Source organism: Ctenocephalides felis, unplaced genomic scaffold, assembly GCF_003426905.1.
Source record: "Ctenocephalides felis isolate EL2017-DRISC unplaced genomic scaffold, ASM342690v1 CF-g0.4_SCAFFOLD_01492, whole genome shotgun sequence".
NCBI lineage: Eukaryota > Metazoa > Arthropoda > Insecta > Siphonaptera > Pulicidae > Ctenocephalides > Ctenocephalides felis.
The window spans coordinates 56494001-56505369 of record NW_020537646.1 but is presented as its reverse complement, the minus strand read 5'-3'; the positions used below and the strand labels follow the sequence as shown (position 1 = coordinate 56505369).

The window sequence follows — 11369 nt, the reverse complement described above, 5'->3', positions numbered from 1 at the left end:
AAGAGGTGTTAGAATTGCTAGTGATTTGTTGAGCTGTGATCTGTGGTGGCACGGGCCATCTTGGCTTTGTAGCACCAGAGAAAATTGGCCGAATAGGTTTTGTGATCCACCAAAAGATAAGCTGCCGGAAACACGGGAACTTTGTGCTGTTTCGAATACTGAGGATGATGATGACATTGGTATTGTTCTAAAGTCTTTGTCAGATAGGGTATCCAAGTTTAGCAAGCTTGTTAGGATTGTCGCATATTGTCTCAGATGGAGAAAAAAGCGCAGAACTGTTCCTCTTGGTGATCCGTTGCCAGCTTTTGAGATTCAGTTTGCAACTCTCAGGATATTTTATTTGGTCCAGTTAGAAACATTCTCTATTACTAATGATGAAGATTTAGAAACAGATAAGGTCTCAATTCATAAGTTGAAATCGTTAAATTCATTTAGGGATGCTGATGGCGTGTTGCGTGTAGGTGGGAGATTGGAACATGCAAACATTTCTTTTAACCAAAAACACCCCATCATTTTACCCAAAAAACACGTAATTTTTTGCATGTTTTTAAAGTCAGAGCATGAGCGACTGCTGCATGCAGGGACTCAAACCGTTCTGGGAAACGTAAGGTTGAATTATTGGCCAATTAATGGTCGTAACGCCTTAAAGCAAATTATTCATAATTGTTATAAGTGTGCTCGTTTTAAGGCTGCTGCTGCTAGTCAATTGATGGGTAGTCTCCCAACAGATAGGATCACTCAACATCGTCCATTTAAGGTAGTTGGTGTAGATTTTGCTGGTCCAATATTGTTGAGATCAAGTCGTTTAAGGAAGGCTCCTCGAGTTAAGGCCTATATTTCGTTATTTGTATGTTTGTATGGTAAGGCAATCCATATAGAATTAGTTTCTACCTCTCAACTGATGCCTTTTTAGCTGCGTTGAGACGGTTTATTTCTCGTAGGGGTTGTTGTTCTATCATACATAGTGATAATGGGAAAAATTTTGTAGGAGCCAACAACGAGTTGAAAGAGTTATACAGGTATTTTAAGTTGGACATGACTAGACAAGGTTTGGTAACAGCTGCAGCTCAGTTAGGAATAACATGGAAATTTACTCCGTCTTATGCACCTCACTTTGGAGGGTTATGGGAGGGTTCCATTAAACAAATGAAACACCATATTCGTAGGGTGTTAGGATCGCATTGCTTCACGTACGAAGAATACCTCACTGTATTCGCACAGATCGAGGCAATTCTGAACTCCAGACCATTGTTATCACTCACGGATGATAGCTCAGATGTTTCATATATAAGTCCGGGTCATTTTTTAATAGGTGAAGCAATCACAGCACTTCCAGAGCCATATCAATCTCAGCCAAGGCTAGGTGCCTTAAAGTTGTTCAAGCAAATGATAGCAATGAGGAACCAATTTTGGACATCTTGGTCCAAACAATATTTAAGTGATTTGCAGAAGAGACATAAATGGTCTCAGACTCAATCCAATATTTTAATTGACTCCATAGTTCTAATTAAGGAAGATAATAGTTCACCTTTGAATTGGCCTGCTGGTCGAATTTTGGAAACTAAACCAGGACGTGATGGAAAGGTTCGGGTCGTTATTGTAAAAACTCCTACTGGAACATTTACACGTCCAATAACAAAGATTGTACCTTTACCTTGTAATTAATTGCATTTTTGTTACTTAATAATTTTTTATTATCTTCCTTGTGTATATATTTAGTATTAAGTTTTTTGCAGTTGCACTATGGTTTGTTTTATTAGGCATAGTTTGTTATATCATTATTATTGTCATTTTCGTTTTAGATTAACATACCTTGTAAGAAATGTTTTCATTTCAGTTTTCAGTAATTGTTATATTATTTATCTATATATTGTCTATGTTATACAGTCCACTCAAATATTTTGTTATGTTAATTATTATACTCTGGATGCAAGCATCGCCCCGGAGCATGGACAAAATTGTTTGTCACACTTTTTTATGTCAAATGTAATGTTATATATATTTGTAATTCAAATGTACCGCCATTAGTATCAGTGGCGTTGGCAACACTCTTTGCCCTACTCTAACTATGTTTCCGCCATTTTTATGTTTTTGTTTATGTTAAACTCTGTAAATCTCTCTTCTTTGCTGAACCGTGAACCAAATAACATATAAAATAAACTTAATAATTAAAAGGAAGCATTTTTATTATACCACATATATATACACATATACATACATATATTCATATACATATATACCTACAAACATAAACGGTTTGAGAAAGGAGGACGACATGATGAGAAAGGAGGATGGCATGATCTAGTAAATTGATGATAGATGCAATCTTAGTCGATTTGGGGTGATAGAAATGGTAGTTTAAATAACGTCCAGACCAAGTGGATTTTTGATACCAACATGTAGTGATGGAGCCGTTATTTATAAAAAGGGTAATATCTAAAAAATTAATGGAGTTTTAAGTTGAGTCTCTACAGTAAAACAAAGGTGTGTGTTGAAATTATCAAAAGAATTTAGGAAATTGGTTATGTGATAAGTATGAATGCAAGTTAAAATATCGTCAACGTAACGTTTATAAAAAAGATGTACATAAGACAATGTATTAAGAGTAGAGTTCTCTAGAAACTGCATACAAAGTTCAGCAAGTGGGGCACTCAAACTGGAACCCATTGTAGTGCCAAATTTTTGTTTAAAGAAGGAGTCGTTGAACGAAAAATAAGTATTGGAAATAATGAATTTAATACATTTTAAGAACCAAGAAAAATTGAAATCTGTGTGTTTGCTGATATCAACCCATTTATGGTCTATGGCAGAGAGAATAAAATCAGGTGAAATGTTAGTGAAGATGGAAACAACATCTAAACTTACAAAAGAAAAATCAGATGGTACATTGAGGGAAATAAGTTTGGGAATGAGTTTGAAAGAATTTTTGACAAAATGGAGAGAATTATGAGTGATATTAGATAAAATTGAACTAATAAATTTGGATAATTTGCAAAGAGGGGAATTTAAGTCAGCAACTATTGGTCAAAGAGGAAAACCATCTTTGTGGATTCTGGGAAGACAATATAGTTCTGGGAAAATGGGATTGTAGGTTTTTAATTGTAGAGAGAGAGGTTTGGGAATTTGCTTGCTTTCTATGAGTGAATCAATGAATTTCAAAGTATTCCGATTTATGAGGTCGATGGGATCTGAATTTATAGGTTCGTAAATGATCACATCAGCTAGGAGGAACATGGATTTAGAAATATAATCAACTTTGTTCATGATAACCGTGATGTTATCCTTATCTGCCCTGGCAACAACAATTTCTGGGTGTTGTTTGATAAAGAATTTGCAAAAGTGGATGTCTTTGAGTAATTCTTTATGTTGATGAATGTTAGAAATGTCAAATTTGAAAAACGAATTAAGATGGTTGCAAAAAATAGATTTAAAGCGGTTTTTTTCATTGATATCTTTTAAATTACGTAAACTATATTCTAAAGAGTTAAGTGTTTTGACAAAATTAAACGATTTTTTCTGTTGTGAAATGGAAAATTTAGGACCTAGTGCTAGTATTTCTCTTCATCACATATTTTTTCATTTTTACATTGTCTATCATGGTTTTATTATGTTTCTATATTTTCATTTTGATCCACATATTATGTTTAACCGTTGATTATGGATTGTTTTCACATTTATATTTTGTCTATGTTTCTACTGCGCATGATTGCTGAGAAAATCTTCGTAATATGAAACCACTGAAATTCTCTCTATCCCGTTCTCTCATCCAATGACGATACAGTTTCCACTATTTTCCGCAAACACGTACGCACACATTTTACTCACGTACACACACGTAATACATATTCCAAGCTGACAACATGTTCGTTTGGAATAAGCTTTTTTATAATAAAATATATTATTTATTTTAATTTTACATTTTTTTAAATTTATCATAACTCGACGTTTTATCAATTTTTTATTTCATATTTATTTTTTTGTTCAATTTTGTGTTTTTTGTGTTATTTTTCAAATTTATTTGTATGGTAGGTTTCTTTACATTTGTTTATTTTATGGTTGTTTTTTATATATACTTCTCATATATTCTTTCACAATATATATTTGTTTTTAAAACTAATTCATTAAATTGGTTAGATTTATGTTTCTTTACATAGTTTTATTTATTTTTGTCTGCAATTATGTATTTTTTATATTGTTTTAATTTGTAACCCTGAAATATTTAATTGTAGCCATAATAACCATTTGAAGATGGGTCAAATAAAGACCCGAAACGTATGATCTCTGAATAAAAACATTTTTTAATGAAACTGTTTTTTAATTACTGGTTGGGTGCCCAAGAAACAATTTTATCATAATATTTCCCCGTCTGAAGAAAAACCTTTCGCTTTATATATATATATATATATATATATATATATATGATACAGTTTTGCAGCCACAAGTCGAAAAATAAAACAATTATATTTACGTTCTTATTTTATTTTTCGACTTGTGGCTGCAAAACTGTATCATATAATGTTTCAAAGTCGAAACAAACTAGCTGTAAGTGGAATTCTGTCTTGAGGCAATTATGGAACGAAATGTTCGAGGAATATTGAATGTTTTCAAATAGATTATTATAAATATTGTAACATTGTCTAATATTTATAAGAATTATATAAACCGAATTGCAGAGTTGAAATTATTTCTAAAGTATATTAGAACTATAGTCAGAATTAAAAATAAAATCTGAAATATTTTCGATATACAAAATACTAAAAAAAAAAAAAAAAAAAAAAAAAAAAAAAAAAAAAAAAAAAAAAAAAAAAAAAAAAAAAAAATTCCAAAATCAATTATTTTGTTCTCTCAAAAACTGCCATTTTTTACATATTTAGCTCCGTATCTTCGAAATGGCTGGGCCTGCCTCTGCCAAAAACTAATAAACACTTCTCCCAATCATTACTAATTGAATATTTTTTAGATCATTCAAATCGGATACTCCGTTCGCTCAAAAATTCGATTTCTATTTTCTGCACTCTTTGCTCCGTATCTCCGAAACGGCTGGACCTGCCTTTGCCAAAAACTAATCAGCTCTTTTCCCAATCAATAGGAATCGAATGTTTTTTGAACCATTCAAATCGGTTGATCCGTGCGCCCTAAAACGTGACTGGAAATTTGTATCCACACATACATACACACACACACACACACACACACACACACACACACACATCCATTTTTTCTGAGGTATGCCAAAACGTTCAGAAACCTTCAAAACGTCGAGAAATGTAAAAATTTTCAATTCCGATTTTCGGCCCATTACAATAACTTACCCTACGGGAAGTTAACAATATCAATATATATATATATATATATATATATATATATATATATATATATAATAAATAAATAATATAAATAAAACAGTGGATTATATATGAAAATATTAGAAATGTTAGAAAATTACAAAGTTTTAATAGAGGGTAAGAAAAAACAGAATTATTTTCTTATATGATTAATTATACACTAAGACTTTTTAACTAAAAACGATGTTATCAATAAAAATGTTAAACTTCTTTTCAGACGAAAATAATTCAAATAATTAGTAATTCAAATGTACCGCCATTAGTATCAGTGGCGTTGGCAACACTCTTTGCCTTACTCTAACTATGTATCCGCCATTTTTATGTTTTGGTTTATGTTAAACTCCCTAGACAATATTAGAATACCTCGTGTTAAACTCTGTAAATCTCTCTTCTTTGCTGAACCGTGAACCAAATAACATATAAAATAAACTTAATAATTAAAAGGAAGCATTTTTATTATACCATATTTTGGTCCGTCTCACCGGGTAACATATATTGATACCAGTGCTTTTCCTTATTAGTTTATGTGTGTTTAACCTATATAAACAAACACACGTTTTTTTGTGTTCGCATTTTTTTCGGAAATACACGTGGCTTTACAATTCTTCGGTAATTGTAAAAGCGAAGCTGCGATCACAAAGGCTACCAGAACCTCTGAGACTGCAAAGGTATTTGATTTCTACGTCGTTTGTGGAGTTTGCCGTTCGAGGAATTTTTTGAGGTTAGTCGTGTCGCAGTACGTCGATTTCTAAGTGGCGAGGGGCACAAAATCTAGAAGCGGTCGGTTTGTTCGAGGAAGACGGTTTGTACGAGGCAGACAATTTGTACGAGGCTGCATTACATCCAGCTTCGATTACTCTGGTATTTTCCATAAGTACGCCAAGGACAAAGAAGGACTTCATCGCTTGCAGACCACGTGGGATTTTGGTTATATTTGAGATCACCTAGCGTTGTTCTCTGTGAAGTATTTATTTTCAAACTGATTAGAAGATTTATTTTTATATTAAATACCACAACATTGTTTTATATTATATTTTAGTCCATCTGTGTTATGTACAGATAGATCCTTTAAATTTTCTAGTAGCTGTTTATATATTTTTATAGTATTATCATATACTTTTCTTTTCTCTTTCACACTGTATATCAGTTTAACATTTATCGTATGTTATTATAGAGCTAGTTAAGATTTCATTGTTATTGTGGTTTTCTCATTATTTTGTATTTGTAGATTTGTTTGAACAACTTTAAAATGGCTGACATCGAGACTCTGGAAGCTGTTCACGAAATTATTAAGACATCTTTTGATACCATTAGAGAGTTTGTGGCAGGATTCCGTGAGGATGATAAGATCAATCTGTTAAGTGTACGGAAGCAAAAGTTGGTTGAGCGATCACATGAGTGGGAAACAAATTATATTGAGGTGAATAGGTTGAAACCAGGGGAGTACACTAAGGTATTTTTAGAATATTCCGAATTATATTTTACTTTGATGGATGATATTTGATTGAAAGTAGGGATATTCCTAAGAATTCGATTAGGGTCTCTAATAGTTCAGTTGATGTTAAGTTGCCTGACATAGTGTTGCCCACATTTAGTGGTGAATTTAGTGAGTGGACAGCGTTTATTGACCTGTACAACTCACTGATTCACACAAATACTAAATTGTCTGACGTGCAGAAGTTGCATTATTTAAAGGGTGCTCTCACAGGTTCAGCTTCCAATATTATTTCCTCTTCAAAATTATCTAATGAAAATTACACTGTAGCCTATAATCTTATTTTAAAAACATATGACAATAAATTTTTAATTATTAATGCTCACTTAAACTCAATCGATAAAATTTCCTCCATTAGTAAGGGTTCGTTTGAAAATTTGAGAGCATTCTTAAATAATGCAAGGCAGCAAGTTCAGGCTTTGACTGCATTATTTGAACCAGTTAAGTATTGGGATGTCGTTCTTTTGTTCATGTTGTCGAAAAAGTTGGATAACAACACTAGAGTTGCGTGGAATTTGTCTCAAGCGTCAGCAGAACTACCAACTTTGAATAGTTTCTTTAATTTTATTGAAATGAGGGTAGTAGTTTTAGAGAATTCTAGTTCTGATTGCAAAGGGCCTTCAGCTAAGACAGTCAACACAATTGTGAAGAAGGCTTCTCAACCTTGCATCTGTTGCAAGAGAGAGCATGCCCTATTCCAATGTGCTGATTTCAAAGCTTTGGATGTCGAACAGAAGCGAAAGGAACTAGTCTCTAAGCATTTATTTTGTGTACGCTGTATAGCTTCGCGACGTGGCATTTCAAAGTGCAAATATAAGTATCCTTGCTCTATATGCAAGGAATCACATAATTCTTTGTTGCACGAGGAAAAGGTTTCCCCCATCAACAATAGTAATATTCTTATGACGCATTCAAATCCTCAAACTCTGCTTTCTACTGTTTCCTTAATTATTTTTGATGCAAATGGCAAAAGACATTCCGTGCGTGCACTTTTAGATAGTGGCTCACAAATAAATTTAATTACTAAATCGCTGGCTTCGCGTCTCCAGCTTCCAATTAATTCTTCACTTTATAATATAAGTGTTTTACAAGGGCAGAGTATGACTTGTAATAAGTCTGTGAAGATTAAAATTAAATCTAAATTAACTTCTTTTGAACACAAGTTATATTGTGTTATTAATGATAATATAACTCAACATCTTCCTTCTTCATCTATTGATTATTCTCACTGGAAAATCCCGGATCATGTCCAATTAGCTGATCCAGATTTTAATACTCCAGGTCCAATAGACTTGTTGATGACGCTGAGCTATATTTTGACATCCTGCAACAGGGTTGTATCCGCTTAGGGAAGAATTTACCAATTTTGAGGAACAGTCGCTTCGGTTGGTTATTGTCTGGTGTTTATTCAGGGGATGCTGGTTCTGAGTCGTATGTAGGGTTTGTCTCTAACGAAGATCTCCATGAAGAGTTAGCTAGGTTTTGGCAGGTAGAGGAGGTCTCGTTGAGCAATTCTCTTACGGGTTCAGATAAGGCTTGTGAGGAACACTTTGTTTCAAATGTACATCGTTTAGGAAATGGCCAATTTGAAGTTGCTTTACCATTTATTGATGGTAAGAAATATCAGTTAGGAAATTCTTTCACACAGGCAAGGACTCGTTTTTTGAATTTGGAACGTAGGTTGGTAAAAAATAAGGACTTAAATTTAGCTTACTCCAATTTTATTAATGAGTACGCAAAGTTAGGTCATGCCGAACTTACATCTCTTACAGGAGAGGATTTTGATAATAAGTATTATTTTTTACCGGTTTTTAAGGATGGCAATGTTAATAAAATTCGTGTTGTTTTTGATGCTTCTTGCAAAACTTCCACAGGTTTGTCACTTAATAATGTCATGCATACAGGTCCAAAACTACAACAAGATTTGTTTTCGATTTTGATTCGCATCAGGTGTCACTTGTATGTTTTTGTCGCTGACATTGTTAAGATGTATAGGCAAATTAAGGTTAGGGATGCAGATGCTAATTTACAATTAATTATTTGGAGAGATTCTCCTCAGAAAAGGCTTGATATTTATAAGTTAAACACCGTTACATATGGCACTTCATGTGCACCATACTTGGCCATGCGTTGTCTAAAGATGTTGTCAGAAGTAAATTTTGTCAAGTATCCACTAGCTTCGCAAACTTTAGATAGGGACAGTTATGTCGATGACATAATTACAGGTGCATCGTCAGAGCAGGAACTAGGGCAGCTGAAATTGGAGGTCTGTAGTCTGTTGAAGTTAGGTTGTTTTCAGTTACACAAGTGGTCAAGTAACAGTCTTTCATTGTTAGCAACAGTCTTTCGTTGTTAACAAAATTTGTCTGCCACAGATTTTTCTGAACAAAATAATACGGTAAAAACATTAGGTTTATCATGGAATCCAGTTGAGGATATTTTCAAAATATCTTATTCCAATCTTTTTATCACTTCTACAGACACTAAAAGATATGTACTTTCTACCATAGCTAGGATATATGATCCTATTGGACTCATATCACCGATTACCATAACAGCGAAATTGATAATGCAGGAATTATGGAAATGCAATTTAGATTGGGAAGACGCTCTGCCAGATGAATTACAGGATAGCTGGAATGATTTCAGACATCATCTTTCGTGTTTGGAAGGCTTGTCTGTTCCGCGTTGTTTTTTCAAACAGGTTCCTGTAAGCATACAGTGTCACGGTTTTGCGGATGCTTCATTACTGGCTTATGGAGCTTGTGTCTATTTACGGGCGACATATGAAGATGGTAGTATTTCCTGCCATCTAATATGTTCCAAATCTAAGGTTGCTCCGTTAAAACAGGTGACACTTCCTCGCTTAGAATTGTTAGCTGCGTTTTTATTGGCAAAATTATATAGGCGTGTTATGGCTAATGGTGTTGTGAAGATTAACGAATCATTTCTGTGGAGTGATTCTAGTATTGTTCTTGCGTGGCTGCGCACAGAACCCTCACAGTTGAAAATGTTTGTTTCTAATAGAGTGTCGCAAATTTTAGAATTAACTCCAGCAGTTATGTGGAAGCATGTATCTAGCAAAGATAACCCTGCAGACATTGTGTCAAGAGGTGTTAGAATTGCTAGTGATTTGTTGAGCTGTGATCTGTGGTGGCACGGGCCATCTTGGCTTTGTAGCACCAGAGAAAATTGGCCGAATAGGTTTTGTGATCCACCAAAAGATAAGCTGCCGGAAACACGGGTACTTTGTGCTGTTTCGAATACTGAGGATGATGATGACATTGGTATTGTTCTAAAGTCTTTGTCAGATAGGGTATCCAAGTTTAGCAAGCTTGTTAGGATTGTCGCATATTGTCTCAGATGGAGGAAAAAGCGCAGAACTGTTCCTCTTGGTGATCCGTTGCCAGCTTTTGAGATTCAGTTTGCAACTCTTAGGATATTTTATTTGGTCCAGTTAGAAACATTCTCTATTACTAATGATGAAGATTTATAAACAGATAAGGTCTCAATTCATAAGTTGAAATCGTTAAATTCATTTAGGGATGCTGATGGTGTGTTGCGTGTAGGTGGGAGATTGGAACATGCAAACATTTCTTTTAACCAAAAACACCCCATCATTTTACCAAAAAAACATGTTGTCAGAAGTAAATTCTGTCAAGTATCCACTAGCTTCGCAGACTTTAGATAGGGACTGTTATGTCGATGACATAATTACAGGTGCATCGTCAGAGCAGGAACTAGGGCAGCTGAAATTGGAGGTCTGTAGTCTGTTGAAGTTAGATTGTTTTCAGTTACATATTTCATTGTTTAAAAACATACCCTATGTTTTTAAAGTCAGAGCATGAGCGACTGCTGCATGCAGGGACTCAAACCGTTCTGGGAAACGTAAGGTTGAATTATTGGCCAATTAATGGTCGTAACGCCTTAAAGCAAATTATTCATAATTGTTATAAGTGTGCTCGTTTTAAGGCTGCTGCTGCTAGTCAATTGATGGGTAGTCTCCCAACAGATAGGATCACTCAACATCGTCCATTTAAGGTAGTTGGGGTAGATTTTGCTGGTCCAATATTGTTGAGATCAAGTCGTTTAAGGAAGGCTCCTCGAGTTAAGGCCTATATTTCGTTATTTGTATGTATGGTGACCAAGGCAATCCATATAGAATTAGTTTCTACCTCTCAACTGATGCCTTTTTAGCTGCGTTGAGACGGTTTATTTCTCGTAGGTATTGTTGTTCTATCATACATAGTGATAATGGGAAGAATTTTGTAGGAGCCAACAACGAGTTGAAAGAGTTATATAGGTATTTTAAGTTGGACATGACTAGACAAGGTTTGGTAACAGCTGCAGCTCAGTTAGGAATAACATGGAAATTTACTCCGTCTTATGAACCTCACTTTGGAGGGTTATGGGAGGGTTCCATTAAACAAATGAAACACTATATTCGTAGGGTGTTAGGATCGCATTGCTTCACGTACGAAGAATACCTCACTGTATTGGCACAGATCGAGGCAATTCTGAACTCCAGA

At 34.3% G+C, this 11369-nt stretch overlaps 1 protein-coding gene across 1 annotated transcript; it reads left to right on the top strand.

Moving 5' to 3' along the window:
- Nucleotides 1–6594: 6594 nt before the first annotated feature.
- Nucleotides 6595–10336, top strand: LOC113371424. The gene is made up of 4 exons (XM_026612053.1): nucleotides 6595–6788; nucleotides 6860–8002; nucleotides 8122–9155; nucleotides 9216–10336. The coding sequence occupies exons 1-4, from the start codon at nucleotides 6595–6597 to the stop codon at nucleotides 10334–10336; spliced, it is 3492 nt and encodes a 1163-aa protein (XP_026467838.1).
- Nucleotides 10337–11369: the final 1033 nt, after the last annotated feature.